General features: G+C 51.0%; 1 protein-coding gene across 5 annotated transcripts; it reads right to left on the minus strand.

The window, feature by feature from the left end:
- Positions 1 to 9,639: 9,639 nt before the first annotated feature.
- SLC35C1 (solute carrier family 35 member C1) lies at positions 9,640 to 18,719 on the minus strand. 5 transcript variants are annotated; one of them, XM_033204728.1, is made up of 3 exons: positions 18,648 to 18,719; positions 16,304 to 16,830; positions 9,640 to 11,870 (listed from the first exon to the last, which is right to left on the minus strand). In XM_033204728.1, exons 2-3 carry the CDS (start codon positions 16,797 to 16,799, stop codon positions 11,311 to 11,313), a joined length of 1,056 nt encoding a protein of 351 aa, XP_033060619.1. In that variant the 5' UTR covers positions 16,800 to 16,830; positions 18,648 to 18,719; the 3' UTR covers positions 9,640 to 11,310. The 5 variants fall into 5 exon arrangements, with proteins under 5 accessions (XP_033060619.1, XP_033060616.1, XP_033060618.1 ...); XM_033204725.1 differs by lacking the exon at positions 18,648 to 18,719 and adding an exon at positions 18,483 to 18,630; XM_033204727.1 differs by lacking the exon at positions 18,648 to 18,719 and adding an exon at positions 18,215 to 18,613.
- Positions 18,720 to 25,406: the final 6,687 nt, after the last annotated feature.

Raw genomic sequence — 25,406 nt, forward strand, 5'->3', positions numbered from 1 at the left:
AACACAGCCCTGCTCATTTGTTTACATCTGATCTACGGCTTTGAGCTTCAAAGACAGAGTTGCCACTTACAAAGTTGCACGGCTCACAGAATCAAAAGCAGCTACTATCTAGCCTTTCACAGAAAACATTTGCTGACTCCTGATTTATGCCCTTCAAGTTGAGTTTTCTGGAGTCTAAACTGATAAAGGCACCAAAAGATAAAAAGCAAAAAGAGGCAAAATTGACACCAAGAACCCCAGGCTTATAAAAGCTACCATTATTGGGCCCCCACCATAGTGTAAGCATCCCAGCCAGCCAGGCAAAGGAACACAGCAAAGGCAGAGCCCGCCTCACCTGGGAGGAGGAAGGAGACATATTCAGCACCAGAGACAACTTTTTCTAGCAGGCTCTGATCACTCGGGGCACCTTATAGAAAATGCATTGGCCTTCCCCAGGAAGAGCAAGTGAAGACGCCATTTGAGGAAGGGGGTTCAGCAGGCTGGATGCATGGCCCATGGTGACTCTGGCAAGCTGGTTCAACATACAGCAAAGCTTGGCAGATCCTAAGGTATCAGATAATTCCCCAAGGCTCTCCCCAAATTGTTGCAGGCCAAAATGGTTCGTACTCATTTTTTAATATTTATTTATTTATTTATTTATTTATTTATTTATTTATTTGAGATAGCGTCTCACTCTGTCGCCCAGGCTGGAGTGCAGGGACTGGATCTCAGCTCACTGCAAGCTCTGCTTCCCGGGTTTACGCCGTTCTCCTGCCTCAGCCTCCGGAGTAGCTGGGACTACAGGCACCCACCACCTCGCCCGGCTAGTGTTTTGTATTTTTTAGTAGAGATGGAGTTTCACCGTGTTAGCCAGGATGGTCTCTATCTCCTGACCTCGTGATCCGCCTGTCTCGGCCTCCCAAAGTGCTGGGATTACAGGCTTGAGTCACTGCGCCTGGCCTATTTTTATTTTTATTTATTTTTTTGAGACAGAGTTTCACTGTTGTCGCCCAGGCTGGAGTACAGTGGCATGATCTCAGGTTGCAGTAGCTCACTGCAACCTCTTCCTCCTGGGTTCAAGAGATTATCCCACCTCAGCCTCCTGAGCAGCTGGGATTACAGGCGCCCACCACCATGCCCCCGGCTAATTTTTGTATTTTTAGTAGAGACGGGTTTCACCATGTTGGCGAGGCTGGTCTTGAACTCCTGAACTCAAGTGATCCACCGGCCTCAGCCTCCCAAAGTGCTGGGATTACAGGCGTGAGCCACTGCGTCCAGCCTGTTGTTATTATTATTAATTATTATTATAACAGAAGGCTTGTTATTGTAACTATTATTATCAGCAGTAGCAAAAGCAACCACACAGCTCCTGTAGTTCTCTCCTGCTTCCCTGCCTTGCTCATTAGCAAGAACACAATAGAGAAGGGCAGTAAAACCTTTCACACACTCAGAGAGCCTGTAAATGTTTTTTATGATACTAATCGCTGCTGGAAAATGGTAGAAGCAGCCAGACCGATCCCCTATGGGAAGCTTCTCTTCTGTGGAGGTGGAAAAATAAAGGCATTTGAACTGGGACAGAAAATAGTGACAATCCCATTAGCTCTGGTTGGTAGAGATACTGCCACCTTTGCCCTGTGGGCTCTGTGTCCTGCTTGACCTCTCACTGATGTGATAAGCTTGCAAAGAATTTATCCTCTAAGAGGCTGTGAAATGATGGCCTGATGCTGAATTTGGTCCACATATGTGCCACACAGCCCCCACGCACAGTCTTTTATAAATTTGAATCTTCTTTTAAACTCGGGAAATTGCACATAAACTTTCAGATTTCCGGTTTCTCTTGCAAAATTAGAAATTCCAGCCTTTGAGGCCCACATTCCCAAATGGCAAAAAATGATGAGAGCTGAGGAGTGGCTCCCCCATGCAGAACTGTCTAATTTACCATCGTCTCCATCCAGCTTGCTTTCCTCCTTTATGTAACTAGTTGTCCCCGTTGGGCTTTTCATTAGGAATTCACTCCTGTGATAGTAAGTTTCATCTTATCTGAGATTGCAGCAGCAGGGAAGGAGTGGAGATCCATTTAGCAGATGAGGGCATCAGGGATGGATGCAGCACTAAGGTCCACGCATCTCTAGTTCCTGCCAGCCCAGCCCTCTCCCACCCAGCAGGCTAGAAGGCTGTTCTGGCAGGCCTCAGAGCTGAATCCATGAGCCCACATAGCAGAGGGGAAAAAGCCCCGCCATTCTTTCTCCTGGAAGCTTCCATCTAATAATCACACTTGCTGTTTGTGTGCCAATGTGCTAAGCAATGCAACATGCATGATCTCATCCAACCATTGCACTGCCCTCTAGAATAGAAATTATTAAGATCTTCACTCTACAGATGAGGCAACCAAGGCTTAGAGACATCATTTGCCTGTGGTCACACAGCTAGGAAGTGGCTGGGAAACTGAGGCTGTAGACATGTTATCTTGCTCTTGCAAAGTCACCCAGCCAACAGATGGCAGAGTGGGGATTCCATTTCAGGGCCAACTGACTCCAAAGCCTAGAAGCTGGAAAACTGGAGGCCAGTGGGGCAAACTAGCTTAGCTGGCAGTATTTTTGAAAATTTGGACTTTTGGCTTTTTGCTAGTCTCACTGGTCCCCACTTTCTCACAGGTCCCACCAATGCTGTTGCCTCACACCCTGGCTTCTTTCCTCATGCGTGTTGCCTGCCTGGCCTCAGGAGGGGTGACAACCTTCACATCCTCTGCACATTCTCTTACCTCCCAGAGTTCAACTCTGATGGGCTTGAGCTCTCAGTTCTAGGACAGAGATGAAGGTTTGTGTTTGTCTCTGTTGATCCTACCCCACCAGGTTTTGGGAGTTGAGAGCAGAGACAAATGGAATATGGTTTTGTTCGTGTTCAGTTCCATGGTTATGATGCCATTCCAGAGCCCAAGATTTAGAGGATTGATCGGGTTGGTTCCAGGACCCACTAATTCACTGCGGTGGCGGTTGAATTGATTGTATCGTTTTAAATAATTTTTCTACTTTCTCTCCCTTTGAGATTCAGTCCAAAGTGATGGTGTTTTAGATCAGGGGTTTTCAAACACAGGTGTGGGTTCTGTGTTTCATTTACTTTTCTGGGAGGAGGTAGGCAGGAAAACCCATGGGCAGGCATCATAGCCGGAGTTTGGGATCAGGCTGAATGGGGCTGAACTGTTACCCGGATTAACCAGAAAGTCTAAGGAGTGGATGAAAGTCCAGGAGTGGAGCCTAGGTTGGTTCAGGGGGAAGCAGGGAAGCCATAGAACCGATGAAAGGCTGGGAATAGGTTGAGAAGCACAGTACAGAGTAAAAGGAAAAGAAGGGGATTGGTTGGAGGTTGAGAACCCAGGCAGGTGCCCAGGAGCTTGCTCTGACAGATGCTGTTGGGTAAATAGTTTCAATTCAAGCCCCGCTGGGCTACATCATCCCATTGTTCTAGTCATGGGTTCTTAAGGCTTAGAACAGGACCATGTTAACCACAGAACAGAAATGCTGAGCTAAGCCAGCTAAGACACTTTAGCTGCATGGGAGGGAGAACCTATTAAAAGAAGCATAAATGGTGCCTAAGTTGGTTAGTTCCAAAGTTCAGTGATGTCACCGAAGACTCAGGTGTCCTAAAGTGATTGCCCTCATGGTCCCAAATGGCTGCCACAGCTCCAGCCATCATGCTGAGCATCCCTCAAGAGACCAGAGAGGGAACATTCCTGTTTTGTGTCTCTTTTGAAGAGTTGGAAAACCTTTCCAGAAGCCACTAGTAGACTTCTCATGCCTCATTGGCCAATCCTGCTTAAACTCATAACTGACAAGGAGGCTGGGATGATTGGAATTCATTCTAATGAATCAAGATTTAGTGCCACCTCTCCCTTCTCCAAGTCTTCTCAGAAGAGAAAGGAACAAAACTGTGGCTATGTATGCAAGGATGAAAGAGCAGAGATTGGTCCACAGGGACTTCTACTCACTCCCCTCACTGAAATCCTATGGCCAATGCGTGCAAGGCTCCCCCCACCCCTGTTAGTTTAACTACATCTAAAGCACATCCTCCATGTGTGAAGGGACACACCCGAAGCTGCCCTGCTTGAAGCAGGAGTGAAGGCCAGGAGCCCACTTGGCTCTCCAAGCTTCCTGGGGGCACTGATCTTGTCCAGCAACTTTATTTTATTTTATTTATTTTGAGATGGAATCTCACTCTGTCACCCAGGTTGGAGTGCAATGGTTCAATCTCTGTTCACTGCAATCTCAACACGGGAAACCTCACCCGGCCCGGACACGGACAGGATTGACAGATTGATAGCTCTTTCTCGATTCCGTGGGTGGTGGTGCATGGCCGTTCTTAGTTGGTGGAGCGATTTGTCTGGTTAATTCCGATAACGAACGAGACTCTGGCATGCTAACTAGTAGAGACCAAGTTTTACCATGTTGGCCAGGCTAGTCTCGAACTTCTGACCTCAAGTGATCCGCCCGTCTCAGCGTCCCAATGTGCTGGGATTACAGGCATGAGCCTTTGTGCCTGGCCCTTCCCTCTATTTTATAGACATGGAAACAGAGGCATGGGGGAAGTTAAGTGACTTTGGATACACTGCTAAAAACCAGTGTGTCTCAAATGCGGTGGAAACATGGCCTTGCCTCACAGGGTTAGGACTAAATGAGGTGAAGGATGTAAAGAGGCTAGCTCAGGCCCAGCACATATTAGGCACTCAAGAAGGGCAGATCCTCCCTCCTTCTGGCATAGGGAATGAAAGATGAGGTGAGGCAGGCACCCAAGGTACAGTGACCTGGGGAGGCAGCAGGGCTGGAATCACTACTGGCTGGCTGGAAAATCAGATAACCCTTCTGTGGCTACAGAGCAAGATGTGTGGGTGCCAGACTCCTGGCCTGGTAGAAATGACAGCTGGCCTTACCCCCAGCCTACAGGCACCCTCCACCTGCCTGAGAATCCTCTGAGAATGAATCCTCTCCTCCTCCCCAGCCAGCCTGTACCTGGACAGAAAGCTGACAGGCAGTGGAGGGTGTAGAAATAAACAATGACCAGGCGGGGCACGGTGGCTTATGCCTGTAATTCCAGCACTTCGGGAGACCAAGGCAGGTGGATCGCCTGAGGTCAGAAGTTCGAGACTAGCCTGGCCAACATGGTGAAACTCCATCTCTGCTAAAAATACAGAAAAAATTACCTGGGTGTGGTGGTGCATGCCTGTAATCCCAGCTACTTCGAAGCAGGAGAATTACTTGAACCTGGGAGGCAGAGGTTATAGTGAGCTGAGATCATACCACTGCACTCCAGCCTAGGTGTCAGAGTGAGATTCCATCTCAAAAAAAAAAAAAAAAAAAAAGAAAAAGAAAAGAAAAGAAAAAAAAAAGAAATAAACAATGACCACACAAGTAAGATCACACAGAGGCTTTTTATTCAGAGCCATAGCAAGGGAGTCGGCCACCACTACAACATGAGACAGAGTCTTGCACTTTTGTCTGGGCTGGAGTGTAGTTGCATGATCTCATACTACATATATTTGGCAAAGACTCAGAGTCACGCAGAGTGAGAAAGATTTGCAGTGAGAAAAAGGGAAGGCTTCAGGTGTGCCCTCACTGGAGGCTGTTGGCATGGGGGTGCTAGAGGCAGCTAACTAGAAGCCCAATATCCTACGTGACTGATTGGTCCTGAGTTGGATGTGGTGGTTGTACTGTGGGGGGGGGTGTCAGGGGGACATAAGGAAACTGGCAGTCACTGGCAATCATTGACCAAGTCCTGATCCTTCTGGGCCAATTGCTGCAGAAGTGGTAGTTTGGCTTCCAGGGCTGATTATGATGGAGGTTGTAGGGCAGAGTTCTATTATCATATACGATTTGGCCATTGTCTGTTTGTATATTCGGTCTCTCGGTGTGCAGAGAGGGAGGCCTTTCTATGTGATTTGGGGCATGTTGCTAACTTCTCTGTGCCATGGTTTCCTCACCTGTGAATGGCATATTAATAGTACCTGTTTCAGATGTGAATATATATCAAGTTCTTAGAATAGCACTTGTCATGTGGCAAGTATCCAATACAATATTAGTTATTTAAAAAATTATGGGCGTGCATGGTGTGGTTCACACCTGTGTAATCCCAGCACTTTGGGAGGTGGAGACAGAAGGATTGCTTAAGGCCAGGAGTTTGAGACCAGCCTGAGCAACACAGTAAGATCTCATCTCTTCAAAAAATAAAAAAATTAGCTGGGCATAATGGCAGGTACCTGTAGTCCCAGTAACTCAGGAAGCTAAGGCAGGAGGATTGCTTGAGCCCAGGAGTTCAAGGTTACAGTGAGCTATGATTGTGCCCCTGCACTCTAGCCTGGGTGGCAGAGCAATTTTTTTTTGAGACAGAGTCTTGCACTTTTGTCTGGGCTGGAGTGTAGTGGCATGATCTCAGCTCACCGCAACCTCCACCTCCTGGGTTCAAGCGATTCTTCTGCCTCAGTCTCCTGAGTAGCTGGGATTATAAGCACCCACCACCATGCCTGGCTAATTTTTTGTATTTTTAGTAGAGACAGGGTTTCACTATGTTGGCCAGGCTGGTCTCAAACTCCCGACCTTCTGATCTGCCCACCTTGACCTCCCAAAGTGCTAGGATTACAGGCATGAGCCATCACACCGGGCTGACAGAGCAATTCTAAAAAAGTATTAGTATTATTACACTCAGTGGAAAGGGCACTGGCCTGGGAGGAGGGCTCTGGGTAGCTCTGGTCCTGGTTCTGCCCCATCACACTGTGACCTCAGCCTTCTTGAGGCTCCTCTGAGTCTCAGCCTTGTCAGCAGAGCAGGGGGCTGGGCTCTGACTTCCAAACTGGTTCCCAGCTCTAATGTTGTCAATTCTGCACTGGGTGTGTAGTGACAGCCTGCCATCGCCCCTCCCTCCCCTACGCCCACACTCCATCTGTGCTCCCAGCACACCTGGATGGGCAGCTGCAGCGCAGCAGGCTCTGCTGTCCTCATTTCAGCTGGTTTCAGGTCCTAAATTTAGTCCTTTCACAGAAGCCAGTGTGTGGGAGGAGGGCTCCGAGTAGGTCTGGTCCTGGTTCTGCCCATCACACTGTGCCTGTGCGTGAGGGCTGTATGCGGTGGGGGCAGCTTTTCCACCCATGTGGTACACTACAAAGTGAATAAGGCAGGAGGCCAGGAGAGCTGAGCACTGCATCCGATTTTGTCATCAATGCACTTGTTGCGGAACAATCAAAGACTGGAGAGACTGAAAAGAAGGTTCAGGAGAGTTTATTAAGGTGATCACCGGCCCAGCTGGACATATGTCCAGAAAGTCTGAGCCAGGAACAAAGGGCTTTTCCTACTTTTAAACATCTTTTTTTGTTGTTGTTGTTGTTGTTGAGACGGAGTCTCGCTCTGTCGCCCAGGCTGGAGTGCAGTGGCCGGATCTCAGCTCACTGCAAGCTCCGCCTCCCGGGTTTACGCCATTCTCTCACCTCAGCCTCCCGAGTAGCTGGGACTACAGGCGCCCGCCATCTCGCCCAGCTAATTTTTTGTATTTTTTTAGTAGAGACGGGGTTTCACCGTGTTAGCCAGGATGGTCTCGATCTCCTGACCTCGTGATCCGCCCGTCTCGGCCTCCCAAAGTGCTGGGATTACAGGCTTGAGCCACCGCGCCCGGCCAAGATTATTTTTCTCTATAGTAATATCCTCCCTGAGTGGGTGGTGAGTTCTTGCTCTGTTAGTCTCATGATAACTAGTTGTTAAAAAGAGCCTGGCAGCCCGCGTGGTAGCTCACGCCTGAAATCTCAGCACTTTGGGAGGCTGAGGTAGGAGGATCGCTGGAGGCCAGGAGTTCAAAGCCAGCCCTGGAAACATAAAAAGACCCTGTCTTTACCAAAAATAAAAACAAAAAAATCCACCCGGAGCATAGTGTGCACGTCTGTAGTCCTAGCTGAAGGACTGAAGTGGGAGGATTGCTGATTGTGCCACTGCACTCCAGCCTGGGCGACAGAGTGAGACCCTGCCTTAAAAAAAAAAAAAGAGCTGGGACATCTCCTCTTTCCTCTGTCTTGCTTCCCCACCTCAACATATGATCCCTGCACAGCTGGCTCTCCCAGAGTGAAAGCAGCCTGAGGCCTTCACCAGATGCCCAACCTTGAACTTTTCCCGACATCAGAATCATCAGTCAAATAAGCCTTTTTTTTGGAGACGGAGTCTCACTTTGTCACCCAGGCTGGAGTGCAATGGCGTGATCTTGGCTCACTGCAACCTCCGCCTCCCAGGTTTAAGCGATTCTCCTACCTCAGCCTCCTGAGTAGCTGGGACTACAGGTGTGTGCCATCACACCTGGCTGATTTTTGTATTTTTCGTAGAGACGGGGTTTCACTATGTTGGCCAGGCTAGTCTCAAACTCCTAACCTCGTGATCCTTCTGCCTTGGCCTCCCAAAGTGCTGGGATTAGAGGCTAGAGTCACCATGCCCGACCAATAAGTCTTTTTTAATTTATAAATTACCCAGCCACAGATATTCCCTTATAGCGACACTAAGTGGATGAAGATAGCCTACCACAGTGCCTGGCATATAACAGGTGCTCAGAAAAGTGCTGGGTAGGTGGGGTATGGCGGCTCATGCCTGTAATCCCAGCACTTTGGGAGGCTGAGGTAGGTGGATCACCTGAGGTCAGGAGTTTCAGACCAGCCTGGTCCACATGGTGAAACCCCGTCTCTACTAAAAATATGAAAAATTAGCCAGGTGTGTTGGCGGGTACCTGTAATCCCAGCTACTTGGGAGAGTGAGGCAGGAGAATTGCTTGAACCCAGGAGATGGAGGTTGCAGTCAGCCAAGACTGCGCCATTGCCCAGCCTGGATGACATAGCACGCCTGTTTAACAACAACAAAAAAGTGCTGGGTATTGGACTCAGAATGCTGGGATAGAGTTAGGTACCAAGCTCTGAAGGCACAGACCTCTGAATCCTCCTCCTGCCTCTTCCTTCCTGGGGCCCTCTCTGAGCCTCAGTCTCCTCATCTGTAAAAAAAAAAAAAGAGACCAGTGACAGCTCCCACCTCAGGGGCCACGGGGAGTTGTGAAGATGAACTTCACAACTTCACAAGGATGGATGTACAACACTCAGCACAGCCTATGGCCCCCAACAAGCACCCAGCAACTAATAGGAAACTTGAAGTCTGGTCACCTACCTTCCAGGAAGGAGCCTGGTATCCTTAGAAAGAACCAGCTCCTACAAAGGCTGCCTGCTAGTGGGTGGGCTTGGTGAAGGCAGGGATAAGCCCTCCTTCCTGACAGATCCCCAGCTCCCCACCACCCCAGGGCCCTGTTCACAAACCTCCAGCCCTGCTACCTCTGATAGGTCCCCAGCTCCCCTCCACCCCCCCCCAACCCCGGCCCTGTTCATAAATGCTCTCCAGCCCTGCTGCCTCTGATAGGTCCCCAGCTCCCCTCCACCCCCCCCCCACCCCGGCCCTGTTCATAACGCTCTCCAGCCCTGCTGCCTCTGATAGGTCCCCAGCTCCCCTCCACACCCCCCCCACCCCGGCCCTGTTCATAAACGCTCTCCAGCCCTGCTGCCTCTGATAGGTCCTCAGCTCCCCTCCACACCCCCCCCACCCCGCCCTGTTCATAAACGCTCTCCAGCCCTGCTACCTCTTCCCTCAGGCCACACACACAGGATCTTACTGATTCTTTATTTGAATCACAAACAACTCAGGGCATCAGGCCCCAGCAGCTGCATTAGAACCTACCTGGGATTGTGAGGGGACTGGAGAGGGACGGGGGAGAAGACCCACTCTCCCCAGCTTTTCACTATACGGACTAAAGACCTCAGAAATCACCCTAAGAGAAAGGATGTACCAAATGCCCACCAGAAGGGCCGGCGAGTGAAAGCCACCCTGAGGGCAGGAGGGTGCGGTGAAGGGTGCTATGGTCCCAACATTTGTGTGTATCCCTGCCCCCCCCCCCCCCGGCAAATTCACGTTGGGATTCTTATCCCCAACGTGACGGTATTAGGAGGTGGGGCCTTCGGAGCTGATTGGGTCACAGGGGCGGAGCCCTCATGAACGGGGTTAGAGTCCTTATAAAAGAGGCAGGAGGGAGCTTGCTTGTTTGTGCTTATACCATTGAGGATACAGCGAGAAGGCACCATCTATGGAATGGGAAACAGCCCTCAGCGGAGTCCGAATCTGCTGGACGTCCCAGCCCCCAGGACTGTGAGCAATAAGTTTCTGTTGTTTGTAAGCCACCCAGCCTACGGCATCTTGATATAGGAGCTCGCTGGACTAAGAGTGGGGCCAAGTAGGCCCTGTCAGCCGCAACCTCAGGGAAGAATGTAAAGGCTGGTGTCTTACCGTCACAAGGCAGGCGGCTCAGAACAAGCTGTAACACCTCCCTTGCAGAGATCTAGGGGCGCCAGACACAGCTGGGGTGGAAGGCTGTTAGTCTGGACCCTTGCTCCATCAGCCCCACCTGGGGAGGAAGGCTGTGGGGGAGGCAGAACTGGGAGAAGAGAGAGGCAGCTCCCTGGCTCTGCTTTCAGAAGGCTGTTACCTGAGCCAGGTGTTGGGAGACCAGAGGAGCAGGTGCCACTCAGGGCCAGAGGAGCCACGCAGGACAATGTGGTGTTAGGGACGGGGGGAGGATGTTAATGACCCTGCTTAACCTCTAAGGGAAGCATGGTTCCCTCGTGTTCAAAAGCTGGACATACAGGGTGCAGATGGTGGGCACTTTCTCACAATCCACCCCATTCCCAGGCCACTGCCCAGCAGCCCCTGGGGATCTGCTGGTCTCAGAGGGAACTCGATCATTTCCTCCCTCAGTCCAGCCCACACGTTCCTCCGAAGGAAGGCTGGTTTGTGGGCCCAGGGTGAGGCTGCCTGCCCACCGCAGATGGAAGGTTTCCCAACCCTCTCCAGGTGGCTGTGGTGGGGCCATCTCCCCTGAGTACAGTGAAGCCTTTGTGGCTTTGCCATTGCTGTCCCTTCAAGGTTGTTGCTTGTCCCTGTCCTCAGAGTGATGTGGAGGCACACAGGCCCTAGAGGCGGAAGGAAGGGGTTCAACTCTCACTAGGGTACTCCCTCGGGAAGGACAAAAACTCAGAAATACGAGAGGGTAGAGACGGGTTTGGCAACTTTCTGATATTACTTATAAACACTGGTTCCTTCAAATTTCTGATACTACTTGTAAACACTGGTTCCTTCTCAACCACCGTATTTTGATTGGGTCTGTAAGTAGCGCCCAGTCCACACCACAGCATCCTTCTGGGGTCCAGGGGACCGCCTTCACTGCTGTGCTCGCCCCACCTGCGTACGGGCCCCGGGGCCAGGCCATCCAGGGTGCCTGTGGCACTCACACCCCCATGGCGCTCTTCTCGCCCTCTTTGGGGCTGGGCTCCTCCGGAATCTTCTTCATCTCCCAGCCTCTGACCCAGGTGTAGGCGGAGGAGCCGCCCAGCACCATCATGTTGCTCGTCCACCAGAGGAAGCTCTTGGTCTCCTCGTAGTAGAGCACGGCCAGCACCGTCTGGGCACAGGCCTTGGCCGTGCCCGACACATTGTGGGTCAGGGGACTGGTAAACTTGATCTGCAGTCCTGTCACATAGCCGATGGCGAAGCCAAACAGACCGCTCAGCGTCATCATCCCCCAGAAGTGGGCACTGCCCAGCTGGGCAAAGTCACGCAGGGCCTGAAGTTCCCCGAGCAGCACGAGCAGGGGCAGGAAGAGGACGCAGGCGTTGATGTTGTTGTAGAAGGTCAGGCGCCAGATGCTGCCGTCCACCGCCGGGAGCACCTTCTTGGTGTAGATGGCGTTGAGCGAGACACAGAGGCTGGCCAGCACGCCAAAGACAGTGCCCAGCCACGACAGGGTGCCTTCTGCCCCCTCCTGGTCCACACCAAGCCAGAAGCCCCCTGCAGTGGGGAGAGGAGGAGTGGGGGAAAGGTGGGGAAGAGGGATGAGGAGGAAGGACAGAGGATCAGACACCAAAGTTCACAGACTGAGTACTGCGGCCCTCCCCCCTCCTCCCTAGGCCTCCCTCCAATAAGCACAGCCAGAGTCTCTACTGCAGGCAAGGCACTCTACATGGACTACCGGAGCGGCTCAGGGCAAGAAAACCTCCTCTGGCAACTTACCTGCTAGCAGAGGAGAAAGACATGAAAACAAATCGCTTCCCAGTTACTTCTTTAATTACAATTGTAAGAATTGTAATGAGGTCCATAAAGCAGTACAAGGTGCTGTGAGAGCCTGTAAGTGGGCGACTGAGCTGGCCTGTGGCATCTGAAAATAACATTTGAACTGAGTTCTGAAGGATGAGTGCCACTTAGTGGTTAATGCGATTTAAGGTGATCCTGGGTAAATGACTGCCACTGTCTAAGTCTTGGCTGCTGCTTGCATGGAATGGGAGCCTATGATGTCATGGGGAGCATTAAGTTAGAATCTCTTGTGTCATTTGGGGCAGTGACTCTGAGACTCTCATCTTGTGTTACTTCCTGCTCAAAGAGCTTCCATGGCTCCCCACTTCTGCCATATATCGGGACTATACTCCTTGGCATGGCAGGCGGGGGTCCCTGAACCTTTGCCAGCCCTTCCTCTGTCCTGTGGTTGCCCTGGCCTCTCTGCTTGTTTCCCTGCTTCTCACCCTGGACCTCAGTGTCCTTGTTCATGTCCTGTGCCAGAAACACCCTCCTCCTTTCTGGGGGATTCTACGCATCTGTCAAGGTCAAAGTTGGCCTCTCTGGGGGAATCCTTTCCTGATAGCCCCAGAACCTGGACTCTTACTGCCTCGCTTTCCTTCAAAGCCCCTTGCCTGCTCTGGGCTGCTGGGCCCCTGCCCATGGTGACAGCCTGGTCTTTTCAGCCAGATCCCATGCTCCTAGAAGGCAGGGGCTGAACGATGCACGTTATACTTCCTGCCACAGCATCTAGCAACACGGGGCAGTGGGGAAAGCTTTGGGGACAGATTTAGCCTCCAATCAGGCTCTGCAGCTTAGAAGCTGAGTGGCCCGGGAGAAGTTACTTAACCTCTCTGAGCTCTCTGGGTCACCTCCCTGTCTATTCCAGTCAATCTACACTCCACCTTGCAACCGGAATGATCATCCTGAAGTCTAGATCAGCCCAGGCCATGCCCTGGCATGAAGCCCCTCTGTGGCTCTCCGCTGCCTTCGGGAGAAATTCGACTCACTCACCACAGCTCTCAGGACCTGCATCACGTGCAGTCAGCCTGACTGGGCAGCCTCGTGTCTGGTGAGTCTCACTGTGGTCCAGCCATGAAGAAGTGCACGTGCTCTTCCTTCTGTCTAGAATGTTCTGTCCCTACTTCTTCCTCTAAACCCAGTTTCTAAACTTCCTCCAGAAGGCCTGCTTAGAGTGCCCTGTCCCTGGGTCCCCTCCCTCGCCCAGAGCTCCCACAGCCCCTTTTATGCATGCCCCATCACAGCCCTTACCATGCTAGTGTAACTGTCACCACCATGCCCTCCAGGAGTGTAGGAGCTGAGGTTACCTTTTCCAAACTTGTATCCCCAAAGCCTGGCACGGTGCCTGGCATGTGTTTAGCCACCAATTATTAGTTGTGGAATGAATGAATGAAAGTTGTCATGGAGGTGGTTGTATTAAAGGAGACAGGATATCTCCTACATCATAGGCACTCAACACGCAGCACTTTTCTCTTTTTCTCTTTATTTTTTGAGACAGAGTCTCGCTCTGTTACCCAGGCTAGAGTACTGTGGTATGATCTTGGCTCACTGCAACCTCTGCCTCCTGGGTTCAAGTGATTCTCATGCCTCAGCCTCTTGAGTAGCTGGGATTACAGGGACGCGCCACCATGCCTGGCTAATTTTTGTATTTTTAGTAGAGAGGGGGCTTCACCATGTTGGCCAGGCTGGTCTCGAACTCCTGACCTCAGGTGATCCACCCGCCTCGGCCTCCCCAAGTGCTGGGATTACAGGCATGAGCCACCATGCCCAGCTCAACCACAGAGCCTGACCCTCCTCTTTCTTGACAGAACCTTTGCACAAGGGGTACCCATAGACCTGCTGGGGGCAGGGTGAGGGGGGCAGAGAGCTGCACACCTACTCACCTGCTTGGCTAGAGCACCCACAGCCCTCCTGGTGGTTACCTTCTGAGTCCAGAAGCAACTGCAACCTCAATGTTCTACAGTGACTCTCACCCAGAAGGAACTTTTTTGTTTTCTGAGACTAAGTCTCGCTGTGTTGCCCAGGCTGGAGTGCAGTGGCGTGCCCTTGGCTCACTGCAACTTCTGCCTCCCGGGTTCAAGCAATTATCCTGCCTCAGCCTCCTGGGTAGCTGAGATTACAGGCACATGCCACCATGCCTGGCTAATTTTTTGTATTTTTAGTAGAGACAGGGTTTCACCATGTTGGCCAGGCTGGTCTCGAACTCCTGACCTCAGGTGATCTACCTGCCTTGGCCTCCCAAAGTGCTGGGATTACAGGCGTGAGCCACTGTGCCCAGCCCAGAAGGAGCTTTGAAAGGTATTTTGTGACATGGGGAGCTAGGAGGGGAAGCCTAGAATAGTTGCCTGAGACTTGTCTTCCCCCACAAGGAGGAAGAAAGAGGAAACACTGCAGATAGGAGGCCAGGACCTGGGTCAGCAGAGAGCACCCACCTCCCCAGCCCCTGTCCCAGTCAGGCAGGCCGCTGAATGCACCATTCTCAGAACCTCACCATTGGTTACTTGGATGACCTTTGGGATTTGGGCCCAGTTACCCTAGTGTCTTCACCTTCCTGCAAGCAAATTCTCCAACTAGGAGCCTCCACCCCCGAGTCCATTCCTGGCAGGGTCAGCAGGAATGAAGTAGAGAGCCCTGGGGCATCTGAGGAGGACAGAGAGGAGGGGAGGTACACCTGTCCCCCTGAGGGGGAAGTGGAAGCAGGTTGGGAGAGTTCTGGCAGGGAGGAGTCTTGCAGCTTCCCCCACTCTAACCATGACCTTCTCCCCTCTTCCCTCTTGGACCTAGACCCAGCAGCCCTAGATCCAGCAGTTGCCCAACAAGGGGAAACACTTTCTAGGACAGGTGGCATGGGATGGGTCCCTTCCCCCACCAACTGGTGCATCTAGCCTGGGACTCTGAGCCACCAGCAAAGAATATGATATGTAGGCCAAATAAGATCAACTTTATAGCACCAGGAAAAACCTGCATAGGTTCAAATGAAGATTCCATTCCTAGATGACGCAGCCCTGGGAAGACTCGGAGGGAATGGGATGCTGGAGGCTCTCTAATCCAGCATGGGGCCCAGAAAAATATGGGCCCATCTAACCTGTGCTGTCCTATACCATAGCCCCCAGTCACATGTAGCTACTGAGCCCTTGAAATGTGGCTAGAAAATCAGATTGTAACACCTGCAAATGAGGAAATGAATGTTTAACATTTCGCTTAATTTTAATTTAAATAAGTGGCCAATGGCTACTGTATTGAATACTGCAGTTCTAACCTCCAAGAAGAGCAGAGGGGATAGAAGCATTGCCTGGGAGTCTGGCTAATATGGGTTTGCATCCCAGCCTGGCTGCTTGCTAGCTGTGTGGCCATGGGCAAGTAATGTAACATCTCTGAGCCTCAGTTTCCTTGTTTGTATAGAGATGACCACTGGTAGTGATGCCACAACCCAGGGGATCTCTGGGAGAACAAAGGACATGCTATATGTGAAATAATTAGCATAATTTCCCTGTCAATAATTATTATTTTCTGAGGATCAAGTCCGGGAAGACAACTGAGGCCTCTTAAAGCATATCGCTTGCTACTGTCTCAGGCACTATCCTGAGCTGGCAAAGAGTGATGGTATATTTATTAAAAGACGTATTGTCCTCTACTAAGAGCACTGGATGGGAAATCAGGACACCTGAGCTCTTGAGAAACAACAGAGTACAGTGGTCGGGCATGTGAACTGCGAAGCCAGATTGCTTGAGTTCAGATCCCAGCTCTGTCACTTATTAGCTGGGTGATCTTGGACAAGTTACTTAACTTCTCTGTGCCTTGGTTTTTCCATCTGTAAAATGTGGATTATAATCCCATCTTGTTATGAGGATTAACTGAGTTAATATGGCTAAGATCTATGTGCCTGGCACATTTTAATCACTCAACAAATGTCAGTTGCTTTTGCTACTGTTGCTATATTACTACTATTGTTCTTGCCCTGGCTGGGCTCCTAACTTGCTGGGTGGCCGTTAGTAAGTTACTTGATCTCTCTGTGCCCCCAGGCTTTCTCCTATGACTGCTGCACCAAAGGAGCTGGGACAGATGAAGTTCTAGGATGCCTAGAAGGGTTGTTCTTCAGGGTTTCAGTCCCCATGACCACCCTATCCCCCGTGGCCCCAGCTGCCACTCACCGATGATGATGCCGCAGGTGAGCAGGGCATAGAAGGAGGTGGTCTGCTTAAGCAGCAGGTAGGAGAGCAGCACGTTGAAGACGGTGGTGAGCGAGCGGCCCACATTGTAGAAGGCCACACCGACGTACTTGAGGCAGAGGTTATTGAAGGTGATCATGCCGATGAAGACCACTGACAGAGGCAGGACACTGCGGGCCACCCTGAGGTCCAGGCGCAAGCTGGGGAAGTCCATGGCACCAGGGCAGCAGGTGGCCAGCGCGCTGAGGCCCTTGCACAGCAGCGTGGTCACCAGGCACTGGTAGAAGGTGACGAAGATGGGGGTGTCCAGCCGCAGGGAGGGGCTGTCCAGCAGGTACTTATTAAGGAACACCATGGAGATGGAGGTGACCCAGTAGAGGGAGACCACCAGCGCAATCTGCAATGCCCGCAGCAGGAAAGGCTTCTCCCCGTTGGCCTCTGCCTCTGTAGAGGGGTCTGAGGCCCCGGTCAGCGCCATGTGCAGGATCCTGGACCGCTTCAGAGGGGCCCTGTTCATGGTAGCACAGGAGCTGGGTCACCCCGCGGCCAGAACTCTGATTCCCTGGAGTCCAGGGCAGTGAGCTTACTTGTGCTCTCCGCAAGCCGCAGCCCTGATTGTCACATGGGGGTTGGCCTAAAGGCCTCCCCAGTGTACTCATGGATAGAGAAGTTCTGCTTTGGGGTGAGCCCAGTTGTGCCGCTCCACAACCTGCTCCCACCCCAAGGGGGCTCCTGAGACAAGACACAGGGCAAGGGGGAGGGATAGGCTAAGGCGGTGAGGCCAGGGCAGAGAAGACCTGTGAGGGGAGAAGAGGCTGGGGCCTAACAGGGAGGGGTCGCAGAGAGAAGGGAGGGGAGAGGAATGGCAGGGCCGGGCAGGAGGAGGTACGCGGGGCGAAGGTGGAAGAAAAGGACGCGGGGCAGAGTGGGAAGAGCTGCCGAGAGGGCGGCATGGACAGCAGTGGGAGGGAGGGGTAGGCAGGGGGAGAGAGGCGTTGAGGGAGCTGCCGGAGGCCGGGCGCAGCTGGAGGGAGGGCTACGGAGGGGTCAGAGGGGCTCGGGACTTGGGGCTGACGGACGCGGGAGGGGGCTGGGCCGGCGCCCACGTCTCGCTGCCTTCCCGGGCTCTGTCGCCGGCTCAGCCCAGGAACCTCCGGACATCCGAGGCCGACTCCCCGCGAGGCGGGCCCGGGACTCACTTCCTGGCACGCCCCCACGTGGCCTTAAAGGGCCCGCACGCCCCGCCTTGCCCTTAAAGCGACAGCCCCAGAAAGGCGGCGTTCGCCAGTCCCCAGCCCCGCCCCTGCGATCCGCTGCCCGCTGCTGGCGGGGGGACCTCGGCGGCCACAGGTTTTTCTGTGTGCTTGAGCCTCGCCCTGCTTCCTGGAAGGGCTGCATCACCCTCACCTGCCCACCCTCATCTCCGTCTGCCCCGGAGCCTCGGTCCCCCGACTCGGCTCGGCTCGGCTCGCAGGTCCACCTCCCGGAATCCCGACCCAGGACCCGGGCGGCGCTCCATCAGCCTGGACTCCTCCAGCTCCAGAGCCCCGCGTTGCAGCTCCACGACCCTCTGCCAGACCGACTCATCCTTCCACAACGATGTTGTGGTCCCCTCCTTTCCCCCCATTTTCACCGTCCCCAGGCCCTCTCCCAAGCCCGAGACTCCCGGCAGCGCTCCCAGAGGCCGGAGGCCACGCCGCCTCTCTCGGACTTGGTCTGTCATCCCTGTGCTCCCATCGAGGTTCTCTGGGCGGCCCGGATCCAAGATTCCAAGGGCTCAAGGCAGCATCTCTTACCCCTTCCAGAAAATACTGTTTCCCCGCCCGGTCCAGCCGCACCAGCTCCAGCGCCCCTGCCTCTGTCCCCGGGCCGCGAAGGCGACCTGGCGCTCACCTCCTCCGGTGCACTGGGTGCTCGCCCCGCCACCCTGCGCCGCACCTGCAGCGCCGCACCCTGGGCCGCGCCCGCAGGGTCGACTTCCTGCTTTCCGCCCCGGGCCCGGGCACCGTGCCAGCCTCGCCGGCCTGTTAGCGGCATGGGGCCCGGGGGTGCCGGCGGAGAGGCGGCGATTCCGACGGTCGTGGGCGGAGGCCCCCTCCTCTTTCTAAGGCCTCTCCTGTCCCTGGTACCCCCGCCCGCCCGGGACCCCGGCTTCAGTTACTGCAGCTGGCACGTCCCGGGACCTGGCTGTATCCCTGGCCCGCCGCGCACTTCCAGAAGTGCGTGAGGGGACCGCCCGGATTCTTCCAGCCGGTAGTGAGGGGAGGGTCCCCCGCCCCTTCCAGGAACCGGGCCAGGGAAATCTAGCCTGTGGTCTGCCACTCACCAGGCAGCCGGGGGAACCCGGAGGACCGACTTCTCTGGTTCGCGCTCTAGCACCTGCGTTGGGCGGCCACTTCCTCCAACGGCCTGAGTTATCTTCGTGGTAAAACTAAGGGGCTAGGCTTGACCTGTGGGTCCCAACCTTCTGCAACAGAACTCTAGGTGGTATGGTCCAACATAGATGTTTGTAATATTTTAAGCACCATTTAATTAGTGCCATTTAATGAACAGGTAAGATGATGTCATGGCTGGGATTTGTTTTAAAATACTCAGAATACTCACCAAAAATATTTTATTTATTTATTTATTTATTTATTTATTCTTTTTGAGACGGCGTCTCGCTCTGTCGCCCAGGCTGCAGTGCAGTGGTGCTATTTCAGCTCACTGCAACCTCCGTCTCCCGGGTTCAAGCGATCCGGGTTCAAGCTATTCTCCTGCCTCAGCCTCCCGAATAGCTGGAATTACAGGCGTCCACCACCACGCCCGGTTATTTTTTTGTATTTTTAGTAGAGACGGGGTTTCGCCGTGTTGGCCAGGCTGTTCTCTAACTCCTGACCTCAGGTGATCCGCCGGCCTCGGCCTCCCAAAGTGCTGGGAATTCAAGCGTGAGCCACCGCGCCCGACCTCAAAAAGATTATTTTAAAAGGTCGATAGATTAAACAAGATAAGCCATTAATAACTGTAGCTGGGCATAAATACACGAGGATCCATTATAAGAGTTTCCTTACTTTTGTGTACATTTGCAAATTTCCAGAATAAAAAGGTAAAACCTATATAGTAATTTAAACTCTCAGATCCTAACTGCACAAACCTTCACTGGAGCTGAGTGCAGTCCTGGGTGGGCTGTAGGGAAATGGGAGGGTTGCAGGCTGCAGTGAAGTGAACAGCTGCCCCAGAGCAAGCCCGGCCCACACCCTACCCTCTTCCACTAGCCCCAGGTACTAGCACTGCCCTCTTCCTCCTCAAGGGATGAGACTCTGCTTCCTAGTTATGGGCTGTTCTCCACCTGGAGGATACCATCTGGTTATCTTGTCACTTTTGGAACCAAAATATCCTTTTGGGGAAGAAAGGCTTAAAAGGGACTGAGCTGGTCTCCTGAACCCCACCTGGAGAGTCTACCTCTGGGATTTTCCTTTGAAGGTGTGGGTTTTGGTTTATTAAGAGCAATGCGTACCTGTTTCAGTCTCTCCTCTCTTATGCCCGAGAGCTCACCATGACAAATCATTTAATGACAGGGCAAACTTGTCTCTGAGAGGCACTGGTGACCTGGAAGGGCCTTGTCCTTGGCACATTAGCAGGAATTTGTCTGATGACTCCTGCCACCTTGAACTGGAGGGAAGAGATATATATTGTATATAGGCCAGAAGCACTTCGATGAGAGAGGCCTAGGGGCAGTCAGTGCTGTGTGTGTGGGGGACAGTGTGGGCTCTCTATGGAGGCCAAAGTACACCCCTATCTCCAGTCTCTCACCTTACATCATACCTGAAATTCTGTCATTAGTGTCACTCCCTTGGATTAAGGTTGTAACAGGCCAGTACAGCACATTTCCTGGATTCTAATCCTTTTTATCCCTTATGAGGGAAAGGAGTGGTGAGGATGTTTCTTAGGGGGTCTAAGGCCCCCAGGAATTGTGTACCTTGCATAAACGATTTGCTTTTGAATTTTCTTTAAGGGATGTTAATTGTTTAAACCATCCACAAAGGGTGAAGTTTTAGGTCTTGCCAAGAGTGATTACCCAGGGTGTGAATTTGGTGTGAGGTGGAGCATAAGATCATCAACATGGCATCTGAAGGGCTGTAATAGTCCCTTTATGGGTGTAGTCTCATTTTCTTGCCTTGGCTGGGAGCCACTAATAATGTCAGCAGGAAATTATTTCTGCCAGTCACAGTGAACAGAACTAACTTCCCAGGTTCAGGTGTCAGTGGATTTATACCTATGTGGCTTGAGAACTTCTGGGAACACACAGATGTTGACTGTCTCACTCTTTGAGTTCAACAAGGACTCATGAGCCTACCCTATGTGATAGACACTCCTAGTTGTCTACCAAAATTCACTCCCCCATTCATCCAAAATAATTGGATTGTAGCTAGTCTCATGGTTGCCCAGCCAAAGACTACATTTCCTAGCCTTCTTTCTGAGTAGATGAACCATGTGACTTAGTGGATGGTGAAGGGAGGTATCTTGGTAAGTTCAGCCTGCTATAACAAAAGTACCATAGATTGAGTGGCTTAAACAGTAAGCATTTATTTCTCACAGTCTGGAGGCTGGGAGGTCCAAGATCAAGGCCCAAGTGGATCTGGTGTCTGGCGAGGGGCTGCTTCCTGCTTGTAGAAGACTGCTTTCTCCTTCTGTCTTCACCTGGCAGATAGATGGGAGTGGAGTTGGGGATAGGATCTCATGTATTTTCTTATAAGAGAACTAATCCCACCATGAGGGCTCCACTCTCATGACCTAATTACCTTCCAAAGACCCATCCCCAAATACTATCACACTGGGGCTTAGGGGTTCATTTGAGTATATGAATTTTGGAGGGACACCTCCAGTCTATAGCAACAGGAGAGATATACTACTTTCTAGGTCTTTAAAACTTTAGGAGTGTGTTCCTGCATGCTTTTTCTTCCTCTTCCCATAACCTGGAAACCAAGTGCATCTATAACCCAGTCTTGACCATGAGGACAAGGACAACGTCTTAGAGACTGTGGAGGAATGTGATGGAAAGAGCCAAGGTTCCTGATTCTGTGGAGCAGAGACACTAGCCATTGTGGACTGTGGGAAATCAACTTATGTCCCTGCATACCTACACACTTCTAAAGGGGTCTCTTTGCTACAGCAACCAGGCCTTTATCCACATGCCTACTGGAATGTAATTTCCTCCTCACACACATATTTTCTAGGCAAAATTGAGAAGGCATGAAATTGGTTAGTCTAATCTCTCTGTTCCTGTCTGTCTCTTTTGCTTTCTCTCTTGCAGTTTCCCATCCATCCATCCATCCATCCATCCATCCATCCATCCATCCAACCATCCATCTGTCCATCCTGACCTTATCCAGGACCTAGCACAATGCCTGCCACAGTAGGTACCTAGTGCCTCTTTGTGGAATGAGTGAAAGTCAGACCATGGGTAGGAATGCCTGGAAATCAGGGCCAATTTCAGAACTTTGTTGACCCTAATCCCTGAAGTTTATAAGGCTTCTCATTCATCCCACATATAATTCAAAGTAAAAATTAACACTAAACTACAAAATACATGTGAGCAGAGCAAAAATCTTTTTTTTCTCATTATTACTGGAATGCTCTTTTGAAAATAGTAAGTTATTTCCAGAAAACAATTATGTCCTCCTTTTCTAGTACTTGTGGCAGGTACTACCAACCATCTATTTCAGAAGTTGACAACTTTTTCTGTAAAAGGCCAGGGAGTAAATGTTTTAGATTCTGCGGGCCATGTAGTCTATGTCGAAACTACTCAACACTGCTGTTGTGTTGTAAACAAATGGGTACAGCTGCATTTCAATAAAACTTTATTTATAAAAATGGAGGGATAGAGAGAAGTTGGTTAATGGGTACAAAAATACAGTTTTAGAAGGACTAAGTTCTAGTATTCGATAGTAGAGTAGAAGAATTATAGTTGACAATAATTTATTGTGTATTTCAAAATAGCTAGAAGAGAAGAATTGTAATGCTCCTAACACAAAAGATAAATGTTTGAGGTAATGGGTATCCCAATTACACTGATTTAATCATTATACATTATATACATGTATCAAAATATCACATGTACTCAAAAAGTACAATTATATCAATATATTTTTTTAAACGTTAAACAAGTAGTGGGCCAGATTTGGTTCACTGGGAATGTAGTTTGCAGACCTCTGGTTTACTCTATATTAAATTATTCAAGAAGAAAAATTGGCCGGGCATGGTGGCTCACGCCTGTAATCCCAGCACTTTGGGAGACCGGGGTGGGTAGATCACTTGAGGCCAGGAGTTTGAGACCAGCCTGGCCAACATGGTGAAATCCAGTCTCTATTAAAAATACAAAAATTAGCTCAGCGTGGTGGTGCACATCTGTAGTCCCAGCTACTCGGGGCGGCTGAGATATGAGAATTGCTTGAGCCTAGGAGGTGGAGGTTGTAGTGAGCTGAGATTGTGCTACTGTACTCCAGCCTGGGTGACAGAATGAGACTCTGTCTCAAAAAAAGAAAAAAAAAATTCTTCTTTCTTACTAACATTACCCATATTTTGTTTGTAAGTCAACATGTCAATATGTTTCACCTCGAACTGGTTACTTGCAGCTAGAGGTGACTATGTGACATAATTTTGGCCAATGAGTAGTAAGCTGAGGATTTCTGGGAAAGTTTTTGCTCTTTACCGTAGGTATAAACTTTTTTTTTTTTCCTTTCTTTGTTCTGCCTAATGCAGAACTGATGTCTGGAAAGGCAGCAGCCATCCTGTGGCCATGAAGCAAAAACTACGAAGAGGAAAACTAAGGATGGCAGAATGGAAGCTTGGAGCTGTCCTGAGTCATTTAGAGCTTGGCCAAGCTTCCCTCCCAGCTCTGGGCTGCCTAAGCCTTACTGTAGGAGATGACTAACCCCTATAAGTTTAAGCCTCTCCAGGATGGTATTCTGGTTTTGGCTGTGGAGGAAAGTCCTAATGTAAACAGTGCTCTAGTGGGCAATTCAGTGTTGCAGTGTTGCTAGAACTCATGTTGAAGGTTCCAGGAAGGCTCAGGACTGGGTGGTTTCTGGGTCTGGGGCAGCAATGTGGAGGATTCACTTGTCAGGGAGTGAACCCATGCTGATGAGCTAAAGGTGGGGTGGAGAATTCCAAAGGCAGGGCCCACTTGCCAGAGAAGGATTGGGAGTGGCAGAGTCAGAATGAGGACAAACAAATCCCAAAGCATGAGATGTGTGGCTAGAAATGAGGGGAGGGGATTCTTCAGGCAAGAACGGGAAATAGGCAGTGGACTGGAACAGAGTTGGCTCCCCTTTCACAATGACACTTACAAGGCACCACCTTGAATTCCTGGTCTGGCTCCTGGGCAGTGGCTGACTTTGGACAGCGCTGGCCTATTTGGATCTGTTGAGATGTAGAGTAGTGATATGGTTTGGCTCTGTGTCCCCACCCAAATCCTATGTTGAATTGTAATCCCCAGTGTTGGAGGTGAGGCCTGGGGGAAGGTGATTGGATCACAGGGATGGTTTCAGATGGTTTAGCATCATCCCCCTAGTGCTGTCTCATGACAGAGTTCTCCTGAGATCTGGTTGTTTAAAAGTGCATAGCACCTCCTGCTCTGCTCTCTTCTGCCCTCTCCGGCCATGTGAGACATGACTCCTTCCTCTTTACCTTCTGCCATGATTATAAGTTTCCTGAGGCCTCCCCAGCCGTGCTTCCTGTACAGCCTGCAGAACTGTGAGTCAGGTAAACCTCTTTTTAAAATAATTTACCCAGTCTCAGGTAGTTCTTTGTAGCAATGTGAGAACGGACTAATACAAGTATTAAAAAGCATCACTTCACAAAACTCCTGAAATATGCATCTGATTAATCTCTGAGCAGGAGTGATGTCTCCCCCATCCTAATCCATTGGGAGTGATGGTGTCTGCCCCTCTTGGTGGAGGGTGTGTTACCAGCAGCTAACATTTATTGGCGATTGGCTTCATACCAGGTGTTTTATATACAACATGTCAGTCCTCACAACAATGCTGTGAGGTAGAGTCCACCATCCTATCCTTATTTTCCAGAGGGGGAAATTCAGACACAGAGATGTTAAGTCTTTGGTTCAAGGCCACCCAGTGAGGAGGTAAGAGCTGGATTTGAACCCAGGCCATTTTGACTTCTGAGCAGAAGTGTATCCTGTTGTGTGAGCTCACCTCACTCCCAGAGAGTTTTCCAATTGGTCTTCCAGGTCCTTGGTCCTATGGAGTGACCCTGGCCTTGCTGCTGTCCATCCTGCTATTGAAGAGCAGATACGTGCTTAGGGTTGGATTGCACCAGTCCCAGGGTTCTCTCCACGCTGGTACTTGAGAACCCTCTGACCTCTGTCTGGTCTTTGTCTGTAGCTTTTCCACCTATTAATCTTATCTCCCACCTAACTGTAAGCTCCGTGGTAGTAGAGAGGCTGTCTAGGGATCGTCATAGCTAATAGTTATTGGGCACTTGCTGTGTGCTCTGCCCTGGCCTCAACACTGCATGGATTAATTCCTCTAATCCCCATGATACCTCTGTGAATTGGGCATTCTTACTCCGTTTTACGGAAGAGGAAACTGAGGTCTGCAGAGGTAAAGTTAACATGCCTAAGGTCATAGGGGCTGATAAGTAGCAGAGCTGGGATTTGAACCCCAGGCCAACTGATTTACTCCCTTAACTATTCATGTTATTCTACCTCTCCTTGTGTATATAGCACTTTGTGGTTTACAAAGCATTTTCACCCACATTAAAAAAGGCTCTCAGAGCATTGGAGCTTCAAAAAACCTTAGAAATTGCCCACCCCCCCCCTCATGTTACAGAGAACAAATAGGTCAAGAGAGGAATGAGTTGCTCAGGGTCACACAGTTTATGAAAGGGTGAGACAGGACTGGAACCCTGCTCTCCTAACTGTTCATAGAGAGCCCTGCCAGACCCCAGGCTCCTTTCCTGCCCGTGAACTCTCTAAGCACTGGGGCTGCATCATAGGCATCCTTAGGCCTCTGGCCCCTAGCACAATGCCTTGCACACAGTGGGTGCTCAGGAAGTGTGCATTGAATGGATGCGAGGCCAGGGCTCA

Source organism: Trachypithecus francoisi, unplaced genomic scaffold, assembly GCF_009764315.1.
Source record: "Trachypithecus francoisi isolate TF-2019V2 unplaced genomic scaffold, Tfra_2.0 Lachesis_group8, whole genome shotgun sequence".
NCBI lineage: Eukaryota > Metazoa > Chordata > Mammalia > Primates > Cercopithecidae > Trachypithecus > Trachypithecus francoisi.

Coding starts and splice junctions, on each gene's coding strand:
- SLC35C1 (XM_033204723.1), bottom strand. CDS start 16,838: ATGAACAGGGCCCCTCTGAAGCGGTCCAGGATCCTGCACATGGCGCTG. Junction 11,871..16,303: donor CACCTGCGGCATCATCATCG/GTGAGTGGCAGC, acceptor TCCCCACTGCAG/GGGGCTTCTGGCTTGGTGTG.